At 32.3% G+C, this 24,358-nt stretch overlaps 1 protein-coding gene across 2 annotated transcripts; it reads left to right on the plus strand.

Annotated features, from left to right (window-relative positions):
- Positions 1-1,520: 1,520 nt before the first annotated feature.
- Positions 1,521-23,815, plus strand: LOC133173760 (putative ankyrin repeat protein RF_0381). 2 transcript variants are annotated; one of them, XM_061308785.1, is made up of 22 exons: positions 1,521-1,607; positions 1,808-1,897; positions 8,143-8,241; positions 10,156-10,254; positions 10,393-10,461; positions 10,766-10,852; positions 11,047-11,130; positions 14,593-14,682; positions 14,951-15,073; positions 16,589-16,684; positions 16,937-17,047; positions 17,662-17,730; positions 17,839-17,928; positions 18,093-18,173; positions 18,532-18,642; positions 18,801-18,905; positions 19,496-19,600; positions 19,949-20,017; positions 21,983-22,024; positions 22,182-22,286; positions 22,617-22,733; positions 23,353-23,815. In XM_061308785.1, exons 1-22 carry the CDS (start codon positions 1,578-1,580, stop codon positions 23,593-23,595), a joined length of 2,115 nt encoding a protein of 704 aa, XP_061164769.1. In that variant the 5' UTR covers positions 1,521-1,577; the 3' UTR covers positions 23,596-23,815. The 2 variants fall into 2 exon arrangements, with proteins under 2 accessions (XP_061164769.1, XP_061164770.1); XM_061308786.1 differs by lacking the exon at positions 21,983-22,024.
- Positions 23,816-24,358: the final 543 nt, after the last annotated feature.

The raw sequence follows: 24,358 nt of genomic DNA on the forward strand, positions 1-24,358 counted from the left end.
TTTCTTAAAAGTTGACATTAGAAACGTATGACGGTATGTATGAACATTGAATAGAAATATATACTGTGTCAGTAGAGACATAAATAACATGTAATCTGGGTCTCTGGTTAGATAGAATGTTCTATCATTAAAATGATAAATGTCCTACGGACCCAGTTTAACTGTGGTGAGAGCCTGTCCCGAGACATAGTTAGACTATTCTAACTAGGTTTCTGGTGTTACCCAGATTTGAATTTTCTGTACCTGGGTTCTTAAGGCTTAGTTCATCTTTATATAACATGAATACAATGAACAGTAAGCAGATCTGGTACAATCACTAGATTTAGCTAGGTACAGGTCTGGTACAATCACTAGATTTAGCTAGGTACAGGTCTGGTACAATCACTAGATTTAGCTAGGTACAGGTCTGGTACAATCACTAGATTTAGCTACGTACAGGTCTGGTACAATCACTAGATTTAGTTACGTACAGGTCTGGTACAATCACTAGATTTAGCTACGTACAGGTCTGGTACAATCACTAGATTTAGCTATGTACAGATCTGGTACAATCACTAGATTTAGCTACGTACAGGTCTGGTACAATCACTAGATTTCGCTACATACAGGTCTGGTACAATCACTAGATTTAGTTACGTACAGGTCTGGTACAATCACTAGATTTAGCTACATACAGGTCTGGTACAATCACTAGATTTAGCTACGTACAGGTCTGGTACAATCACTAGATTTAGTTACGTACAGGTCTGGTACAATCACTAGATTTAGTAACGTACAGGTCTGGTACAATCACTAGATTTAGCTACGTACAGGTCTGGTGCAATCAATAGATTTACCTACATAGCTTGAATTACCTACATAGCTTTATTTACCTACCTGATGTAGCTTTATTTAGCTACTAAATCAAACTTATTTCTTAAATTATCATTTTCCCCAGAAAGTGCAGAAAATTGCACTTTAATGCAGTGATAATTTTCAACTTTAAACTCATCTGAATTCAATTCATGAAAAAAATCACTCTTGGAGATGTGTCTTTTTCTGTGCAATTGCAGTCAAAGTGCTAAAAGTTTTGGGACTGTAAACAGCAGTTAATTTGTGACCTATGGTTAACACGAGCACAGTGTGAAGTAATCATACTCATACAGGCCTCATCACACACAAGGTGGTGTACATTTACTCAATCCTCTATCGCCTGGTCACACCCGCCATGTGCTCCTTGTCATGACTGGGCAAACGAAAAATAGACAATTCAGTGTGAAAACATGGCCAACAATTTGTATGGAAAAAGTCGGTCAACATTTGACTTTAAAAAAAAAATGATTTAATGATAGATTGTATTTGCTGACAAGGTCATTGTATTGAACAAACAATGTTTGTTTAGTTTTAATTATTGTATTTGTTTTCTTTGTTGTTGTTGTCATGTTTATAGATTTATATTGCAAACTTTTGTATTTATTTGAACCATTTTCAAAGATGAATATAACTTAATTCTTTTTTTTTTTTAATTTCTTTAAGGGTTTGGACTCTGTTGATCAACAACAAGATGCTCATCTTTCTGTAGATAAATAACTTTCAACATGGCAGGGGCTATGCCCCAGTTGGCATCAGTAAGCATCTGAACATGAATCAATTTTTTATTGAATAATATCATTTCATTATCATTTGTATTATGGTCAATTTACAGCAGAAAGACGTGCAATTTTTTAATTTCTTCTTTTTTTAAACAAGGTACTCCAATAAAGATTGCTTTTAGTTATCGAATGATGAAATATGTAATGAATTAATGTATTTTAAATGTGAATTATAGACAAAAATAGGTCAAGCCATCAAAAATGGAGACTTCAGAGAACTAAAGCGTCTCATTGACAGTGGGGAAAATGTTCACCTCAAGGACAGGGTGAGTTGTATATTCTTATTTAAAAGTAAATGATATACAGTTTAACTTTGTTATCTCGAACACCAATATGTTGAATACCAGGGATATGTTGAAGTGATTTGGAAGTCTGAACCACTTTTTGTTTAAATTTATTAACTTCATTATCTGGAATCCTCCTCGGATATCTCCAAGTTTAATCATGGTCCCATTGAGGTCCAGATAAAGGTGTTTGACTGTACACTGTATATATATCTGATGAGGTTTGTTTGGGTAGGGTTTTGGACATAATTTCAGTTTGTTCATTGCAATCTGTGATCCAGTCATCTTTAGCTACATCGGTCAAAGGCCAAAAGAGCTTAATATGCTGTGGTAATGTGTCCATTGTCTGTCTGTCTGTTTGTCTGTAAACAATCTTTTAATTTAAATTGTATGGTCGAAAGTGTTAATTTTTTTTACCCATGGATATTGTCGTCTAGATCATGTGTTCAAATGAAGAAATATGTCCTTTCCAATTATCCATGTCTTGTGCCTAAGTTATAATTGAAATAATAATTCTTTGCTTACAAACAAAAAGTCATGAATATTCAGCATAAAGATCTTTTGAGAACAAAGTGATGAAAATTCTGCTTATTTGCCACAGCTAATAAAATTAAGATAAGTCCTGTGAAATTCTTTCAAAATGATACTCATACAGTTTTCATCCAAATTTATTTAAATTGGTTCACAATTAGACAGCAATAAGAAGCATAATTTTGTTCTCTGTTTGTTTTTTGCTCTACTGGTCAGAGACCATAATGTATCTTAGCACACAATTAGACTAAACTAAGATACATAATTCAGTGCATCAGTTTTTGATTTTGATGAATGGTGTTGCCTTGGTTACTAAAAATACAAATTTCTGTGAAATTCCTTTAAAATGCTACTTCTCCTACAGTTTTGGTCTGATTTCAGTATAACTTGGCATACATGTAGACTGCACTAAGACACATAATTTAAAGCATTGATTTTGAATAATGGTGTTGCCATGGTTACTAAAAATAAAAATTTCTGTGAAATTCTTTAAAAATGCTACTTCTCCTACATTTTTTGTCTGATTTCAGTAACTTAGCACACAAGTAAACTACACTAAGATATATAATTCAGTGCATTTGAATGATTTTGAATAATTTTTGATGAACGTTGTTGCAGAGAGACATAAACACCATATGCAGGTGCTAAGGGTATACTGCTACATAAGTATTAAGGGAAGTTGACGATTGAAAAGTTTAAGTCATCACATTTATCATAAAGCTTTGTTTTTAGGTTACCATTAATGCCTTTTTCTAGTAAAATATCCAAATATGAAACAAATGTGTCAGACTCTGGTATCTCTTTTTTCAAATTCACTGGGATATATCGAGTTGACATATAAATTGAAGTAACTATTGTTAATTGATAATACATTGTAGATATATGTAAATGTTGAGTTGAAGGCTACAGCAAGTGTTTTCTTCTTCTCATGTATAAGATTTTAAATAAATTCTGCTTCATATGAATACAAAAACAGGTCTGCTAATAATGGGACACAATTGGTACCCATGGGAATTCCAATAGATTGTTGGAAGACCTGGTCTCCAATAACTACATATAAACTCAAGCATCTTTTTAATATCAACTTCAGAGTACTTGTGTGTACAATCAGAGTGTTTTTTAACAAAATAAATTTGCAAATGACCAATGCTAAAAAAAAGCTAAAAAAATTTTATGAGTTCCATTTTTAGGTCACCTGAGTCACTCAGGTGACCTATATATTGCTATCCGTTTTTGTCCGTCGGCATGCAATGAGCATTAACATTTGAACATTTTTAGCTTCTTCTCTGAAACCGCTCAACCAATTTCAACCAAAGTTGGCATATAGCATTTATGGGTGAAGGGGAACAAAAATTGTGAATTTCATGGTCCCTGCCCCCCTGGGGCCTGAGGGGTGGGGCTAAAACCACAAAAATTAATGCAATCTTAAAAAATCTTCTTCTTTACACCTGGACATCAAGCAGTCAAACTGTTAGCATGATTGTAATAAGCATTGAGCCCTCTACCAAAATTGTGAAATTCATGGCCCCAGGGTCAGGGGTTCTGGTACTAGGGTGGGGCTATATAGATCATATGGTGAAAGTGCATTATTTCTTTGAAAATTTTCTTCTCTGCTCCTGGGTATTAAATAAAGTAACTAAGTACATAGTTATGATGAGCAAGAGTGTCTCTTCCAAAATTGTGAATTTCATGGCCCCAGGGTCAGGGGTTCTGGTGTTAGGATGGGGCTCTATTGATTATATAGTGAAAATACATCAATTCATTGAAAATCTTCTCTGCTCCTGGGTATTAAATAAACTATTTAAGAACATAGTTATGGTGAACATGACTGCCTTTTCAGAAATTATGAATTTTATGGCCCCTGGGTCAGGGGTTCAGATGTTTGGGCGGGGCTCTATTGATTATATAGTAAAATTGCATTAATTCTTTGAAAATCTTCTTCCCTGCTCTTGGGTTTTAAATAAACTAACTTAATGCATAGTTATGATGAGCACTGTTGCCTCTTCCAAAATTGTGAATTTCATGGCCCCTGGGTCAGGGGTTCTGGTGTTAGGGCAGGGCTCTATTGATTATATAGGGAAAATACATAAATTCTTTCAAAATTTTCTTTTCTGCTCCTGGGTATTTTTCAAACAAAGGAAGTGCATGGTTATGATAAGGAAGAATGCCTCTTCCAAAATTGTGAAATTCATGGCCCCAGGGTCAGGGGTTCTGGTGAAGGGGGGGGGGGTCTTTATTGATTATATAGTGAAAATGCATACATGTAATTTCTTTCAAAATATTTTTTCTACTACTGGATATAATTCAAAGAAACAAGTGTATAGTTATGATGAGCAAGGGTGCTTATTCCAGAATTGTGAGCTATGGCCAATGGGTCAGATGTTCTGGTGTAAGGATGGGGCTTTATTTGTTTAATAATATAGTGAAAATGCATTTCTTTGAAAATTTTCTATGCTTCTTGGCATATTTGAGGCAAACAGAGAAAAGTTTTAATATGCAAGGGTATTTTTACCAGAATTTTGAACACCTGGACCATTTAATCAAGTGTTCTGGTCCTGGCCAGTGTTCTATTTAATAACTTGTATTCTGTTGAGCAAAGTTATTCCCCTTTGCCATTCACCTTTGATAATAAATCACTTTAAATAATGTATTTGAATGCTTAATAGAATAAGAGAATTATGCAAGAATATTTATTGTATAATACAAAAAGTACTTTCATAGTTTTAATATCAGGTAGACTTGGAAATAATAAATGAATAAAATTGAGACAAAAATAACTTATCTTTCTTAATTGTTCTTCAAAGGCCAAGAGAGGCCAATGTGAGAAGTAGTAATATGGGGTTAAAAAATAGACAGATTGTTAATATTCCGCATGGTAATAGTGATAAATGGGGGACAGATTAGATACTAGACCAATTATTTTGTTGATGCAAATCATACTATTTTTCTTGCTTTTGGGCAACAAAGCTTCATTTATCAGTTTATGGATCCTCTAAATTGTTGTATTGTACTCAGGTGACCTTTAAGGCCCTTGGGCCTCTTGTTATTGAAAAAAGCTGCTGTCAATGATGTCAAAAAGCCTGGACTTTAATTTGTCATGGGGAATGGTTGTATTAAGTGTTGAATAGTAATACATGTACATGTATTTTGATTTTATTGATTTTGGTAAAATTTTGTGATTTCAAATTTTTAAAAAGTTCCTTTGAATTTTTGAGTATTCACATCTGATTTACACCACTTCTTGAATTTATTGTTGTACAGTACTCCTGATACTTTGATGAGTTGGGTGAATTCCCTTTAGAAAGTCATTAAGAGGCACAATATGGGTGAATTAAAAAAAAATGACCAAACACATATTTATCAACCCACACTAAAAATACAGGCAATGAAAATAGATTTCTATGTCTCAGCATATGTCTTTAGATAGTGTCTAAATACCTGCCAAATATCTCGTTGATACCTTAATTAACAAAAAAGTTATGCCCAAAAATGATGCTAAAGTTGTCAGGAGTGCAACACCTTTTTGTGACATTTTGAAATTTCAATATTTTTTGGAGATCTGTGAAATAAAAAATAATGCATCATGTTGAAAATAAAGACTTTCCTGATAATATTCAAAGTATTGAGCTTTAAATGTGGACTGTCATAACTTTTGTTTAATCAGGTTGTGGTCATGGTTGATGTTTAAAAAAATGTTATACCATGTCAGGAGTGCAACAGAAAAAATGTAGTGTTGCCAAAAAAACATCAATTGTAAAATTTTGATAGAAAATTAAGACAAAAAAGAATTTTGGAAGTGTAAAATAATAACTGATATACATTTTAAAACTTAAAAATGTTATATAAATCACAAGCAGCATTAATGAGAGTCAAGTATATGTGCATACCCAAAAATGTCAGGAGTGCAACATTTGATGTTTTGCTCCCAAGCATGAAAAAACTATTATCAAAATATGATTTTCTGATTTTTATTTTGGAAAATAAAGACACAAAGAACATTTTTACCAAATAGATTTATCAATTACAGGATGTGTCTGTGCTTCAGATCCATATTTCTATGGTCAGGAGTGCAACACATTTTTTTTAAAGATTGAAGTTGTGTGACGAAAAGACTTCTATTCATGCTTAGAAGTATTCATTAATTAATAATGATTTTTTTGTATAATTTAATGCTAAATTATTGACAGTTTTATTATTAAAATCCTTCCTTTTTCAATTTTGTCAATTCAGATGTATTTTTATCTTTTTTGTGATTTTTTTAATGAACGTCAAAAATAAACACACTAAAACATTGTCATAAAATTCGAGTAATTCCTCCTCAACTTCACTGAAACAACAGAACATCTACTTTAAAGGGCCCAATGCTTTTGGTCAGGAGTGCAACAAATATGTTTGAATTATAAATCATCCAATAAGAATAAAAATAAAGAAAAAATGATGAGTAATATTTTTCTGGTGGGTTACTGTGTTTGTCTTCTATAGGAAAATATGCTTTAAAATATATTTTCTCTTCTATATATACATTTACGCTAGATTTTTGGCATAAAATAAGGTATAATTCCAGATAAAATGCGAATTTGAAATACTTTCATCTGTTTTAATTATGAAATGTTGGACTATACGTATTGCACAATTTCTTTACCACTTGATGTTGCCAACACTTTATGAATTTTTGTGTTCTATGGTTTTAAATTTAAACTTTACTGCAGTCAGGAGTGCAACAAAACTGCTTCATAATTACCGATGCTTTTTAACTATCTTTACTAAAAAATAAGTTGAAAAAAAAATGCTTGATACTATTTGATGTTCAAAACACTATGTCTATCAACAAATTACAGAAATTTTACAGTCAATTCAGGGAATAGTTTTCATCATTTCACATATATTTTAAATACAATTTATATATATTACACTTTGCAAATAATCATGTTTTAAGGTCTTCAAAATATGAAAAACCTGCTGTAAACGATGAAAAATATCAGCACGACAAATTGATTTACAAAGTAAGGATGGGTTATTGTGTGTTATAATTTTTAAAACAATGTTAAATAAAATACATATCAGATGTCAGGAGTGCAACACAATAATGTAACGTAGGGTCACTTCAAAATCTAGTATTTCTTGTAAGAGAACTCGTATATAACAATTCATTTTTGGCTTAGATTTAAAGAATTGACTTGAACGGACAAAAAAGTGAATTTGGGGGAATTTTATTGCTTCATATTTTTTTCATATTAAAACTTTTCAAACCAGAATTGAAAAAATAATGTAAAATAACAATCAAAAAGCCAATTTTTTGCCACATGTACAAGAGAAGATATTCATTCAAGGTCTAGATTTAATCATTTATACCCCTTTTACCATTTGAAGCATAAAAAAACTATAATTTCTTGTGATTATGTATTTTAGAAAGTCTTTTAAGGTGTAATGATATTTTCTTTTTTCAAAAGAAATTTTACTAATAAAAATTCTGAAACTTTTTAATCCAATTGTCTATTCTATTGCCAGTTCAGGATTTTAAATTAGAATGCATTTGCAATATGATGATATAAGTGAAAGATATGTTATAAGTAGTTGAATTTTGCCAAAAAAATTCAGTTTGATGGTCATTTTTTTTTAATTCACCCACATACGTTTTATGAACTGCTTTTATTAAATTATTAGTGAGTTCATGATGAAATATTTTACTGTTTCAGAAAGGTAACACATACCTGCATTATGTTTGCACCATGTATAGACCAGTTGTGTTTCACATAATAGCTGCCCAAGGAATTGATATCAACAGCCAAAATAAGGTAAGTCAAAATATATATATCTGCAGGGCGGATCTAAGAAGTCTGATTTTAATTAGATTGCAGAGTGTATATGGTGCAGATCTATGGCGTCTGATTTTAATTAGATTGTACCATATGATACACAAGTTTTGAAATTGCAAGATTCTTTTAAATGCCCTAATTTTGTCTGTACCCTTACCAAACTGTTATGTTTGCTGCAGATCTGCAGCAAGTCTGCTGCAAGTTTGCAGCAAACAAAATTGTTCGCAGGAAGAAAATTTTCTTGTTCGCAGATGATTGCCGCTAGCTGCGATCTTGCAGCAAACATTGCAGCAATTGCTGTAAGCTTGCAGCAAATTCGCAGGAACTCAACATGTTTGCAGGAACATTGCAAGAAACATACACGCCAATCTGTTGTTCGCAGCAAGTTTGCAGGAAACATTTAACAAATTGAATGTTTGCAGGAAGTTCGCAAGAACAGTAAACAAGTCAAATCAGCCAATGAAATGCAGATTGTACTCGGGTCAACACAGAATTTGCCATTTTGAAATGTTTGAATTGAAGTGTAGATGTTTCAGCATTTTGTTAGGAATATTTACCATTTTGAACATGTTGAATGATTACAAAAGCATAATTCTGGATGTAGGTGTACATTGGCATACACAAATCTAATTGGTAAGATCTGATTTTGTTTATTTTAATATGAAACAATTATCTCTTTAAAGCATGTTTAAGTAACATGTACTTGCTAGGTCAAATCTTAATCTATTTATGAACTTTAATCTTTATTTTAATATAATCTTTATTTTAATATTACATTTGTATGTTTCTTTAAATGTATTAAAGGTTCCAAATCAATTATTATAAATGTTTAAATGTTTTCAAATAAATTGGTATTAACCGTACAATTTTATTGTTAAATAATGTGCAAAGGTTTTTAATTTTCTGTACATGTCAAAAAAAAATTTATGAAGACTAGTTTGTGAAAATTGTCTAGGAACATAAAGAGAGACTATCAACACTTCAGAAACTAGCTTGCATCATTTCAGACGCATGTGGTGGATTTTCTCTATAATTAACAGATTAAGATCAGGACAAAGGCTTTCTGCGAACTTGCTGCTTGTATGCAGGAATGTGCCAAAACATTAATTATATTGCTTGCCGCTAGTTAGCAGCAATGTTTGCCGCAAGCTTGCAGCAATGTTTGCTGCAAGTTTGCAGCAATGTTTGCCACAAGCTTGCAGCAATGTTTGCCGCAAGCTTGCTGCAATGTTTGCAGCAAGCTTGCAGCAAGGTTTCCATATTTGGAAAATCCAGTGTTTGCTGCTGACTTGCAGCAAACTTCATTTGCATGGTAAAATGTTTGCTGCAAGCTTGCTGCATACTTGCCGCAAACTTGCTGCAAGCACAAAGGCTTTGTATAGGCTGTCATGGTTTCTGTAGCTTCATTGCAGCAAGCTTGCAGCAATGTCTGCAGCAAGTTTGCAGCAATGTTTGCTGCAGACTTGCAGCAAATGTTTGCAGGAAGGCAATATTTTTGGTAAGGGTATTCAGCTAGGGACTATTACAGGAAGGCACCAAAATTCACAATGTCAGATCTAAAATTTTTGATGTGACTGAAAAGATTAAAAGCTGTAATCAGTTTGATAATTTATATACTTAGTAATAAATACAAGTTTCTTTTGGCATATGCGATATGCGTGATGTCACAGTAGCTGTATCAGCACTTATGCAATACAGATCAGACTATAGCTGTAATGCCATGTATTAGGCATTAATGCCCCTCTTGCTGAACCCCTCTATTCCCTTGAAAACTTTTCTTTGTTTTTCCACCTGAATAAATTATGTTTTCAACAGACTAACAAACATCAAATAATAATGATATGGAAAAGGGTATGTATTATTGTCTTTGTAATAAATCCTTTTTTTCTGTAGTTTGGCTACACACCTCTCCACGTTACAGCGCTACAGAAGGATGGGCTACACATTGCTGATGTCATGTGTTGTGGGGCAGACCCTGACATCAAATGTTATGTAAGTTTTTTGGTGATGTACATGTCAATTAAACAGATTATTTTTGTTTTACTGAAAGTAAAGTTTCATATAAGATGTACCCTGAGATATACACCTACATTGTATATAAAGGAGATTTTTATTTGTATCTACCCAAAGCTTGGAAAGACAGCTGCAGAGCTTGATCCCCACAACAAATATTGGCAAATGGTGTATGAAAAATATAAGGTTGGTATAGGGAAATTCAGAATATGAAGATTCCTTTTAATAAATGCTGGTGTAGCTCAATCTTGACTATATATTAGGGTGAAACTATCATTCAATTCTTTGAAGAAAAAATTTTAAAAGAAAATCCTCAGAATAAAAACCTGAAGAGGAGCTGTTAAATTCATCATTTGTTTGTCCTCATGATAAAGCCTGTGATGTACATGCATCTTCAATATGGATCTACATATGTAGTTAATTACATTGTATATAGATCTTTGAGAAAGAAGAAAAAATTGGATTAAATTGATAATACCTTTCTTTACAGCCAGGAATATTCCATGCTGTTAAAGCACATGATGTGGAGAAAGTCAAAGAACTCTTACATTGCTGGTGTAAAATGGATTCTAAATATGTAAGTGATCATGATGTTCATATATATCTGTAAAGTGATAGACCTTTAAATCAAACTTACATATATGTAATTTCCTCAGCATGGATAAGCAGATACCTGTAATTTACAACATTAACTGTTGTGCAGAAGGGACTAACCCTAGGATAAGCTGTTGATATCAATACCTGTAATTTATAACATTTACTGTTGTACAGAATGGACTAACCCTGAGACAGTACTCGGCAGCTCACAAGCATCACGACATTGTTAGGATCCTGGACCAACACAAGGCTACCCTGGTGAGTTGGCAGATAATCAGACCATTTCTCCCACTATCTTTTTGACTTACCCAAAGTGTATTATGGATAGATAAATTTTAAGTTCTCTCTTTTTTTCATGCTCCATCATGAATATGGCTGGGGCATATAGAGTTTATCATGTCCGTCTTCCATCCTTCCATCTGTCCTTCCGTCGCGCTTTGCATTTAGCTCAGTTCAAAGCTCAGCTTCAAGGAAACTATCCAAGATATTTTTATCAAACTTCATATGCTGATAGATATTGATGAGAGCTATGCAACTGCATCAGCATTTTTTGACCTTGACTTTTCCTTTAACCTTGACCTCACTTTTCCTAAATTAGTCTTTAGCTCAGTTTTAAAGATACCATTCAAGATAGTGTTATCAAACTTCATAATTATGCTGATACATACTGATGAGAGTTATTCAACTACTTCAACATTTTTGACCTTGACCTTTCCTTTGACCTTGACCTCACTTTTTTAAAATTAGTGTTCAGCTCAGTTTTAAAGAAACCATTCAAGATATTTTTATTAAACTTCATATGCTGATACATACTGATGAGAGTTATTCAACTTCATCAACATTTTTTGACCTTGACATTTCCTTTGACCTTGATCTCACTTTCCTTAAATTAGTGTCAACTTCATATGCTGATACATACTGATGTAAGCTATTCAACTGCATCAACATTTTTTGACCTTGACCTTTCATTTGACCATGACCTTTCTTTTCTCAATTTGTGTTTAACTCAGTTTTAAAGAAACCATTCATAATATTTTTATCAAACTTCATATGCTAATACATGCATATGTAAGCTTTTCAACTGCATTCAACATTTTTATACCCCCGCTCCGAAGGAGAGGGGGGTATACTGTTTTACCCTTGTGTGTCTGTCTGTCTGTCTGTCCGTCTGTCTGTCTGTCTGTCCGTAAGAAACTTTGGTCGCAGTTTTCTCAGCAACTACTCATCATAGGTGCTTGAAATTTTAACACACTCTTTGTTTAGGCATGCCATATGGTGGGATTCATTTTTGTACGAATTCGATGTCAACTTCCTGTTTATCCGTGCGTTTGTCCGTACCATACATAAAAAAATTTGGTCGTAGTTTTCTCAGTAACTACTCATCGCAGATGCTTGAAATTTTAGCACAATCTTTGTTTAGGCATGCCATATGATGGGATTCATTTTTGTACTAATCCGAAGTCAACTTCCTGTTTATCTGTGCGTCTGTCGGTATCACACATAACAAACTTTGGTCGCAGTTTTCTCAGCAACTACTCATCACAGGTGCTTGAAATTTTAACACACTCTTTGTTTAGGCATGCCATATGGTGGGATTCATTTTTGTACTAATCCGATGTCAACTTCCTGTTTATCTGTGCGTCTGTCCGTATCACACATAACAAACTTTGGTCGCAGTTTTCTCAGCAACTACTCATCATAGGTGCTTGAAATTTTAACACACTCTTTGTTTAGGCATGCCATATGGTGGGATTCATTTTTGTACGAATCCGATGTCAACTTCCTGTTAATCCGTGCATCTGTCCGTACCATACATAACAAATTTTGGTCGTAGTTTTCTCAGCAACTACTCATTGCAGATGCTTGAAATTTTAGCACAATCTTTGTTTAGGCATGCCATATAATAGGATTCATTTTTGGAACAAATCCGATGTCAACTTCCTGTTTATCCGTGCATCTGTCCGTACCATACATAATAAATTTTGGTCATAGTTTTCTCAGCAACTACTCATGATGACATCGCAGATGCTTGAAATTTTAGCACAGTCTTTGTTTAGGCATGCCATATGTTGGGATTCATTTTTTACAAATCCGATGTCAATTTCCTGATTATCACTGTGTTTGTCCATAACCGAACTTGTGTATTCACATCAGGGCGGGGGTATTATTCGTGAGCATTGGCTCACAGACTTCTTGTTTGACCTAGACTTTCCTTTGACCTTAACTTCATCTATTTTAAGTAAGTGTTTAGTTCTGTTTTAAATAAACCATTCAAAATATTTTTATCAAACTTAATATGCTGATACATACTGTAGATTCCTTATTTTTCGCGAGTACTTATTATCGCGAAATGGCTCTTTCACGTCAAATCGCGAGAACAATAATTCGCGATTGGACGGTTGATCAAGGGGTTTTACATTGATTTCAGCACCATAAAAATAAAAGCGAGAAATTTTATTTCGCGAGTGGTGCTTTTCGCGTAATTACGCGATAATTAATTCCTCGCGTATATTTAGGAATCTACAGTATTTGTGAGAACTATTCAATTGCATCAAAAATGTATGACCTTGAACTTTCCTGTGACCTTGACCTCACTTTTCTTTAAATTTGCATTTTCTTTAGTTTTAAAGAAACCATTTAAGATATATTTATGTAAGCTTTTGCACTTATACATGATTTGGTGAGAATTTATCATCTATATTCAACTTTTTAGATTTCAGTTTTAAAGAAATTATTCAGGATATTCTCATCAAATTTCATACACTAATACAAATTTTCATGTTGCATTACTAATATACCTTTGACAGGGCATTCATGTCCTATGGACATATTCCTGGTTTTTTGGTGTTCTAATTGTAGAGAGTATTGTTGGCAGTATCAGAAAGTGGTTTTTTTTTTTACTATGATGTGATCTACATTCTGTATTGACTGGGATGTTATCTATGTTTTTTTAATGACTGAAATATGGTCTATTGTTTGTTTTTTTATTAAGATGTGTACAATGGTTGTGTGATTTTTTGACTAGGATATGTTCTGTAGGTTTTTATTTATTTATTCAATTTTTTTTGTCTAGGATGTGAGATTTAGTTCAGGCTGTATATTTTTTGACCAGTATGTGATTGTTTGGTTTTGACTAGGATGTGATATTTGATTGTCTGGTTTTGACTAGGATGTGATATTTGATTGTTTGGTTTTGACTAGGATGTGATATTTGATTGTTTGGTTTTGACTAGGATGTGATATTTGATTGTCTGGTTTTGACTAGGATGTGATATTTGATTGTTTGGTTTTGACTAGGATGTGATATTTGATTGTTTGGTTTTGACTAGGATGTGATATTTGATTGTCTGGTTTTGACTAGGATGTGATATTTGATTGTCTGGTTTTGACTAGGATGTGATCTTTTATTGTTTGTTTTTAGTCATGGATCTGACCTATTTGTTTTGTTTTGTTTTGTTTTTTGACTAGGATGTGAACTAAGGTTGTTGTTGTTGTTTGTTTGTTTGTTTTTTTTGACTAGAATGTCATCTACATGTATGGTTTTTATTTGTTTGTTTGTTTGGGGTTTTTTTATTAGGATGTGACCTAATAAAGGTTGTTTGCTTTTTGAGTAGGATGTGATATATGGTTGTTTGTTTTTTTTACTAGGATGTACCGGTAATTTATGGTTGGTTGTTTTTTGACTAGGATGTAATCTATGGTTGTTTGATTTTTGACCAGGATGTGATCTATGGGTGTTTGGAATTGAATTATGACCGAGTCAGAGCAGCTTTGAAGAAGTCCTGGTGCAGAATTAACTTTCTTAATAAGGTATAGTGGGTTACTTTGACAATAGAAATGAATAATGCATAGATATCTTAATTTTTTTCAGCAATGAATAAAGCATTCTTTCTTTTAATGGACAGTGATTAAAAGTAATAATTATTATTATACATCGTTAAAGCATTTCTATAAGCACAGCCTTTTTTTTAATACAAATTTTTAGAAACACAAAATTTAAAATGCAAACATACATGCAACTTGTTGATTCTAGTAAATGGTAGATATGATATATGGTGTATTCTGTCTCTCTGTGCAGGCCTCCAGAAAGCAGCACATTCTACAGTTTGCTATAGAAATGAGGGACAACACCTTAGTCAAAATGCTCTGTGATGCTGGGGCAGATGTTAACATGCTGGTTCTCGTCCATGATTACTTTGTGGTGTGTTTATAGATGATCACTCCTTTGTTAACACTATTGCTTTACTTTAAAAACAGAGTTTTCACAAATGAAAGTCATATGTTAAGTTATTATTTATTTGCAAACTACATGTATGAATATAAAACTCCTTGTAATGTGCACATTGAAATAATATTTTCAAAATGATGTCACAGAGGAAGGAGTGTACTGGACAGCAATCCTGCAATCTTTGGTTGTAAAATTTATTTTAAAATGTAACCATTTCTTTCCAGCTAAATTACTAAGCAATACATTTATGACCTTTATGAAGTTAAATATAATTGAGGCATTAGTTGGTAAATGAATATATGTTACAAATGTTTCATAGCCAGGACAGTCCTATGAAATTCATTTTGGAGGGTAATGTTAAAAATTTTTTCACATGATAGAGACATAGATTTACCGGTATTGTATACATCCTATCATACTATCAGATGTGTATATCATGTAAAACCTCTCTTTTTTTCTATGTGATTTTGATGGAAATATGTGTATAATTTTATTATACCTCTCATGCTTACATTCTGCTGATGTGAAGATGCTTAAGATTTTTACATTTGATGTCTGCAGACTTTTTGTCATTTAGGCTAAAATATTGTTTATAGGGCTTTCATGAGTTAAAGGTAAAAACAAAAATACAGGAATTATTTCTTTATTTTATAAATCTTTTTTTTTCACTTTTAGCAGTATTATAGTTTTGATTTCTCATAATAACTTGACTGTAAACTAATTTTTATGGCTGTAATAGAAAACTTTTGGAAGTAAATCTTATGTTTAAATCCTCAAACTTCTAATAGTAACGAAGTTATTGTTTATTGAAACGTAGGTTAAGTTGAACAGAATTAGTTTACAGTTTTTTAAAAATTTACTTTTCAGTTGATGATTTTCTCCATTTAATTAGAAATCTAAATAACATTTACACCAATAACTATATATATACCAGCACATTTATTTTTGTGTTTAATGGATTTATATTCTGTTATTTATTTCTCTTATGCAAAAATATATATCGATTACTGTTATTCGACTTTCATTTCTGGTTTTGGTCTGCACAACTCTCAATTCTCAGTACTTCAGATTATATCATAGGATGTTAAAAATTAAAACAAATTTGTTTATAATATCCTTGTTACTTCACTATTCTAATTTTTGATATATATTAAATAAGAAATTTAATAGATTGTTTTAATTCAGTTGATGAGGTACCCATATGTATTTATGGAAAAAAATTGTTAAGTATAAATTTTCTATGCAGAATAACAGTATTTACTTGTTTGTATCTTTTATGTGTCCATAGAATTACATTATCTAGGATAATTTGATAAGTGATCTAATGCAACATGTTTAAAACAAAGTTGATGCATATAATCAACTAAATAAATTTATATTAATTAGCATGTATTTCTGTTCCATAGTTTTAAGATGCTTTAGATTTTTTGCTTTCCTCACAGAATTTAGAGATATTTTTACAGCTGGGTATTATTTTTTTGTGATCAGGGTCCCCTGTACTTTGAAGTGATCAACACCTCGACACCGCCAGACATCATGTGGACCGTACTGAAAGCTAATGTCAACTTTAATATTAAAGATGAGGTCAGATTACAAAGCTTTTTTGAATACTCCCATACATATAAATGTTAAGTGCTAAAACTTTCTTGTAATAATTCATTTTAAACAAACTACCAGTAAACACTTATTTCTCATTCAATATTAAGTAAATGCTTTAAAAATGTTATCATAAAACATAATGTACATGTAAATGTTTTTGAAAAATACTTGATGTCCTTTACATTTTAATGTACATTGTACTTTCAAACGTTTAAATTTTTTAATGTACATATTTAGAGAGGAAGAAATGCTATGACCTATGCTTTAGACAAGGGGAATGGGTTCTTGCCAACAGAAGTGTTCAAGTTTATGCTAAGGAATGGAGCCTATCTGGGAGACAGGGATGATGTGAGAATGTCCTTTCTTGTTGCTCTGTTTTCTTTGCATTAAATTAAAAATAATTATAATAAGCCTGTTTTGTGAATGATGATACAATATTGGTTTTGATAAGTTTTATTCTTTTAATACCCCGTACTAAATTTTAAATCTAATAAAAAGTACAGGTGAAATACTTACAGTTATTAGTACATTGTCATCAGATAAATTTAGATAACATAGTCATACATAAGATCATTTTTATAAGGTGTAACATCAGATACTGTAGATTTCTAAATATACTTGAGGAACTTATTATTAATTTTGCAAGAAACATGACTCAAAAGTCAAAAATAAAAAAAAAATCACTCAAAAAAATAAAATCACTTGCTTTTATTTTTATATAGACAAAAGTAGAAATACATGTTAAAAACTTTTAATCAGCAGTCCATTCTTGAATTCTCACTATTTGAAGTCTACATCTCATTGATGTCAGAAATTGTACCTGAACACTTGAATTTTAGAATTAAATGGAAAATACTGATACATTGTAAAAAGTATTACTTTTTTTAACATTTAAGACAGGAATAGGGGCCAGTGAGATTGCCAAATCTTTGTATCATTGAATGACTTCCTTTACATTTCAGACAGGGGTAGGGGTCCGTGAGATTGCCAAGTTTGCTAGGAGAATGGATGTAGGCACATTGATAGACAAGGTAAAGGGAAAATATAGAGTGTCATGTACCATACTCAATGTTTGAAATTCCAGCACTTGGACATTAATGACATGGGAAAATTAGCATAGATTTTGTTGACCATTGCAGTACTACATCCAAGTGATTAGGAATTCAGACCTTGATATGCTGAGGAGGCTAGCTGTGGATGGCTATGGAGGACTTCTTATAAACTTCAATGTATGGATTTTTTTAGTTTAATTTTCTTCATTTATTTTCATGTACTCAGAGTTCTAAGATTAATGAAAAGGTAGAATTCAGTATGTTTATTTAATCAGACCATTGCTTTTCATGTACATATAAACTTACATGTGCTTTATATAGATCTCTTTGTCTCTTTTCAGTATAGAGACTCATACATCTATGCTGCTGGGAATGACACTGATGATGTTTTAAAATTTATAGAATGGCTGCCAACATTTCAGGTGAGCAAGGCTTTTTATTGTTTCTTTGTTTTGAAGTACCAGTAATATATTTCCATGGATATTGATACATGTAGCTTGAGAAAATAGTGACAAAGGTCTTGCTAATGTTTTTGATTTATAATCTCTTTTTAAAAATGTTCAGTTTTTTAGAATCCTTAGTTTTTATCAAACATGTCTAAAGGCATCTTTTCCTGTTAGAGACACCCCCCCCCCCCCCCACACACACACAAGTCCTGACTAAGATGGAGAAGTTTCATTTCTGTTGTTGGGGTCAGAATTAAGTATGCATTTTTCTCTCTGGCTTGTATGCTATAAAATTGAAGAACATAGTCTTAATGATAGAATATTCTATTTACAGGAACAAGTGAGATTGCTCCATCTGGCCATTAGAGAGGAACCATTAAGTGAATTCTCCTCTATTCTCCAAAGCTGTAGTGAACCAGAATTGTTAATCAACTCTAAAGACAAGGTCAGACTTCTTAAGATATGAACTAATTTGGATTGTATCTCAGAAGCTCAACATATTTTAATTTGAATTGAGATTTTTAATGGAATTTTTATTTTTATTTTTTTGGTTATTTATTATCATTTTATAATATTTGTTATTTATTATCATTCTTATGTCAGGGATTGAGGAGTCCACTGATTCTAGCTACATTATTTGCCCGAGATGATGTGGTGAATTTTATACTTAAACAGCCTTACAAGATCGATATCAATGCCCAGGACTGTGTAAGCATAAAAGTTTTTCAACTTTTACAGGGACATATACTAACATATATACTAACAGGATAGGCAACTCCTTCAGCGCTGTGTGTATATCCTAAAAATATCTCATGCTTCCTTCCAAATTTTACAAATTATGTTTAATCCCAGGAAAAGAACTTGTTTTTTGATAAATGCAGGTTATTATTTTTGTTAATGGGTAATGCGGATGGTTTTAGGTAATTTTTAAAGCATACTTTGTAAAATATTTTAAATTTAAGGAAACAAGCAGCAGAATCTTGGATCAGAAGTGCTGCCAATCAGGGACACATGTTGATCTTAAAAATACAACATAATTATAAAATGCTAACATAAGGAGTACACAGTGTAAATAATAAATGTTTTGTTCCGACATTTTTGATAACATAAGAGATATATGAAATTAAAATTGACATGAAAACCTGTGCAAGATATAGTGGGACTTGGAAGAGTTGTCAATCTTGTTAGTATATAGATCCTTGATTTTTTACAGATATTGAAACACACTCTCAATTTAGGATTGTTGAAATCAAAATAGTCCTTCCTATAACATTTCTCACCATACCTGTTTATTTCAGTGCAAGAGAACAGCGTATCATTATACATATTTTCTGGATCTGGATGGAGAAAGCATTCGTAAATCTCTGATTGAGGCTGGGATAGACCAGACTCTATTGGATGTGGTAAGTCAAGTCTTTTATGTGGATGTAGGGCAGTTGCATTCACTTTATGATTTGAGTATCATTATGGGTCTGAGTGGGAAAATCATTTTGGACGTGGACAGATTTTCTTTCCATTTATGATAATATGCCTCCGATATGTCAATGTGTCCCCATGTGTGCGTTTCTTGTCTGCCTGGTACTTATAAGTGGCATATGCTGTCCTATCACTGAAGAGTCATATTACCAATGAATCCTCTCAAAATGTTCCACCATTAGAAGATTTCTGGCTAAAAATACAGCAAGATCAAGCCAGATCTATATACATGTAAGCATTATTATATTGCTAATATGCAACTTGATCTCTCTCAGAAAGGCAAAAGAGGAGAAGACTATGCAGAATTTGCAGATAAAGAGGAATGGATTGATCAAGAAATCACTGTAAGTAATGAGTTTGACCAAAAATAGATAATTGTATAATTTAACTTGAGTGTGTTAACCAAACTTAAGACCTTTAATTCCATGTAAACATTATATTTAATTTAAGCTCAGCTAAAGGCCCTTTCACTTGGTGCATGAGCAGACACGACAAAATATTTGTGTGACCGAAAAAAAATTGATTTGGATCGTAAACTGTTGCCGAAATAATTGCATATGAAAAAGTATTCGTACGAAATTCGCAAGATCTAAAGCGACCGTTGTGCGATGCAAACACAATGATCTTGCAATATAATTTGTGTCTATATGCGGCTGATATACAATGAAAGCAAGTGTTGTAAGATAATGCGATAAGATGGCATGAGTGATCATGTGATCGGACGATTGAACTTGCACTAATGCGATTGGACATGCGGCGCTTGTGTGTTCATGCGGTCCATGGTACGAATGCTCATTCAAGTGCATATAGGCAACACCCATCAGCCACGCAATTCTAAATTTAGAGAACTCGACACAGTGCTGCGATTTTTCTTATTTCTTCTTAATATTGTTATCATTTAGAATGTGCGTAATTAATTATTGACTGAATTATTATGACATCAAAGTGTTTCGGCGGTTTGATATCATATTGGTGTATATATATAAAATATATGGTGTATATATATAATATTTGCATGGCAAATTGAAGCTGATAAATCGTGCAATGATAGTAAAATGTTGCAAGATTACATGAGGCATGATAAGCAACAGTCATATGGTTGCAAAACACACGCATAAACAGCTGCGGTTCATCATATGATCTTTAAAAATTGTGCATCACTCTTACGAGTACACAAAACATTGTAAGACATTCGTACTAATGTTCATGTGTTGCATCGGCAATTGCGATAATTTGGATCGCATTTGGTTGCGTCTGAATGGTGTGCATGTCCACTATTTTGAGGAGACTTGATGCAACCACTAAAATGCATGCAACCAATGTGAGACATCATGCAACGTATGTGAGAACTCGTGCGAAGCTAAAAAATTGTGATCGCAAAGTGTTGTAAAATGCTCCTGCGCCAATTGTGAAAGGCCTTAAGCCAGCTAGCAAGTGGCTGAAGTGAGCATTTCTGATAAAAGTTTGTCTGTGGTCTGTCTGTTGTCTATTATCTCATGATCTGTTCTTAGTAACTTTTCATTCTTCAAAATATTTAATTATGGGGGGGGGGGGGGGGGGGTAGAATTGTAACAATTTTCTTTTTTCACAAAACTGTGGGAGAAGGATCTTTGTTTATTCAATTTAATGACAAAGACACATAACTTTCAAGAAGAGAGGATTGAATAAAATGAAAATAGGATAGGTTCATTTTAAAAACTTCCTCAGAAGCAATTGATCAAAACAGACAGCATAGAAGGATATTGCTTTAATATACAGTTGAACTTTGGTATCTCGAACACAGATATTTTGAATACCATGGATATGTCGAAGTAATTTTGAAGTTCCAACTACTTATTCCTTAAGAGTTTTACCCTGGATTTCTTGAATCCTCGGTTATCTCAAAGTATTTTCTCGGTCCCTTGAAGTCTGAGATAACGAGGTTTGACTGTACAGTATAGCATCCCTTCTGTTCAAGTTGTGAACCCTGGACTTAGGATGGGGCCACAGTTGGGGTTCAAAATTTTACACTACAAAAAAAAAAACAACAGTTTTCGGATATCAATATGTATGACCAGCGAAAAATGTGTCCATTATTTAATACATCTATTCAGTTAAAAGAGAGGGAGTTATATTGTACGAGCTTTGTGGCTAATATGCATTTTGTTGCAATGCTTACATACGTAAAAACATTAGAAATAACATTAAAAATCATGACTTTGTATAATCATTTATTAAATGGATGTGAATATTTTTACTATGCATGTGCATGAAAATTACTCTAAGCTCACTACTAATTTATTTGTGCATGACATTTTTTATCCAAACAGGCTAAATATGGAATGGAATTAGAACTTATGTGTATTGAAAAGGTTTGTATTTTTTGGGCTTAAAAATCATCTCTAAATCCTGTGTAATTTTTAAGTCATAAAATACATTGTATAATGTTTGAAATACATGAAAAATCACCAAAAAAAAAAAAAAATTAAAACAGAGGTTTAATAATAATATTTTTCATCCAAAATATAGTATGAAGACCTGAGAAAAGTCATTCGATCCAAAAAACAGGGATTGAAGGAGTTCATTGAACAGCTAAGAGATTTCCCGGTCCCTGTGGCTACCTTCCCAAAGATAGTAAGTATCAAACATTATACATGTAGATGGTAGAATATTTTCTGTGCACAGATTCATATGTTCATGTCTGGAAGAGTTTTCTCCCTTTTCACAGTAAAATACAAACACAAACTAAAGAAAAAAACAACTTATATTCATGCTTGATTTAATTTACATTAGTGTACCATATACTTAGCTAACATGGTGAGGAACATTCTTTCAAAGTCCATGATTAAATATTTTTAAAATATTCTTAAGAAAGTAGAAATCTGAAAAAGTTGACTATTATGAATTTTTGAAAAGAAAAATGACTCATCATTCAGTGAAATAACCATCATTTCTTCCTTCTAGTTGGGCCCCCTGATGTCGGATTACAGAGACATCATATTTTTAGCAGTGGATTATGGGAAAGAAGATATTGCAGTTCGATTGGCTCATCTAGGAGCTGACTTATTCAGGAAAGAATTGGTAAGAATATTTACATGATTACAATTTATAATGCTTTGATACTTGAAATTTGTTAATTCATTTGTTTAGTTTCAGTAATTGGTGAACATACCTAAATTTCAAATTCTTCTGATCCTTTTGTATACATTTATGTATATATAAAACAATAAAATTTGTTTGAATCTAATTGAGATTTCACAATGGCCTATTATGCAAGCAATACTGATGAGTTTCATTTATTATTGAATAATATTCACGGTGCTGTAAATTCAGCAGGTAGGCATAGAGTTGAATAGCGAGAATTAATGCATAATGAAAATCTGTATGCTCGCCAGACTACTGCGGTGAAGACTTTTATTCAATGCGTATGTTACGTACATTCTTTATCCATTATATTTTTAAATGTACATGGATTTTTAAATTAGTTTATTGCTAAGATGTCATTATTGTATTTCTTTAACAAATGGTTTGCAAGGAATGTACAAAAAAAAAGGGGGGGGGGGGGGGAATTGGGTTGAAAATGAATGTTGTAATTGTTGAGCAAGTTCCAGACTTTTAGTTTTAGTATATAAGAAATAGCAGGGTTGCATGGAGAAGCTAGATTGTAATCACGACATTAACTTCAAGAACTGTATTTCAGTACATAAGAAAAAGCAGGGATGGAGAAGAAGTGATGGTTGCCATGGATGTTGTGGAAAGGGCTGCAACGCTCAAAATGGTAGATTTGGTCAATGTTCTTGCCAAGAAGCAGGTACGTCAGAGGGAAATCCATACACCATTGGTTCCAAGACGTGCTCAAGTCAAATTACAGCTGGAATTGTCAATGAAGTCTGTGGACTTTGAAAAGATATTTGTGTCTCAAACACCATTGTGTTTTTATTGAGTTCATCATTTCATTGATGCCTTATTTAATATTTCATCATCTCAATACATTGCATTTCAAGGTTGGAATAATTAAGAGATGTAAGACTCACTAATGTTAGTATTTTAGATGTATGAGCTTTTTATTTTTGGTTCATGGGAAGTATGTTTATGTATGCATGTACTTTATATGTAACATTTTTATGTACGGTATTGTTAAACTGTGATATTTTTGACACAGATTTAAGATATTGTTAATGATTTATTAGCGTTAATCATGTTCTTGTATCTGCATTGCAAACACATGTTGAGAAATTGAAACAATAAACTATACAATATTTTATGTTTTTTTTTGTTTTTTTTTTGTTTTGCTTTAGTTGTAGACCAGATGATGTAATTTATTGGTAAACGTATAGTTCTTGTTGTCTGTCTGTAAATATTCTCCTAGCTCTTGCAGTTTTTGTCAGATTTCCATAAAAATTACCTTCATCATCAAAACCTGATTTAAGGAAAACTTTTTTCAAGTAGACTATATCAAGGTACTTTATGGTAAATTTACTTTGATTTTTGATTTCATTGATCATTAAAAATAGAATGATATATTGAATTCTTTTTAAAGTTCCCATAAGAGTAAAATTTTTGTAATAAAGATACTTATATGTATATTATTTATCAAATTTTGTTGCAACATGTACAATTCTATCAAAGACTACTTTAGATTTTACTTTTCTAGAAAAGTCTCTTGTTACTGAAAATAATAGCTCTGTAAATTTTTCACTATGCTA

Source organism: Saccostrea echinata, unplaced genomic scaffold, assembly GCF_033153115.1.
Source record: "Saccostrea echinata isolate AGI-Se365-2 ecotype Australia unplaced genomic scaffold, CSIRO_AGI_Sech_v1 ptg000056l, whole genome shotgun sequence".
Classification (NCBI taxonomy): Eukaryota; Metazoa; Mollusca; class Bivalvia; order Ostreida; family Ostreidae; genus Saccostrea; species Saccostrea echinata.

Excerpts from the sequence above, each read along its gene's own strand:
- LOC133173760 (XM_061308785.1), top strand. The coding sequence starts at position 1,578 with ATGGCAGGGGCTATGCCCCAGTTGGCATCA. Across the intron at positions 17,048-17,661 it reads ATCTGGGAGACAGGGATGAT|ACAGGGGTAGGGGTCCGTGA; the intron begins GTGAGAATGTCC and ends TTTACATTTCAG. Across the intron at positions 18,906-19,495 it reads ATATCAATGCCCAGGACTGT|TGCAAGAGAACAGCGTATCA; the intron begins GTAAGCATAAAA and ends TGTTTATTTCAG.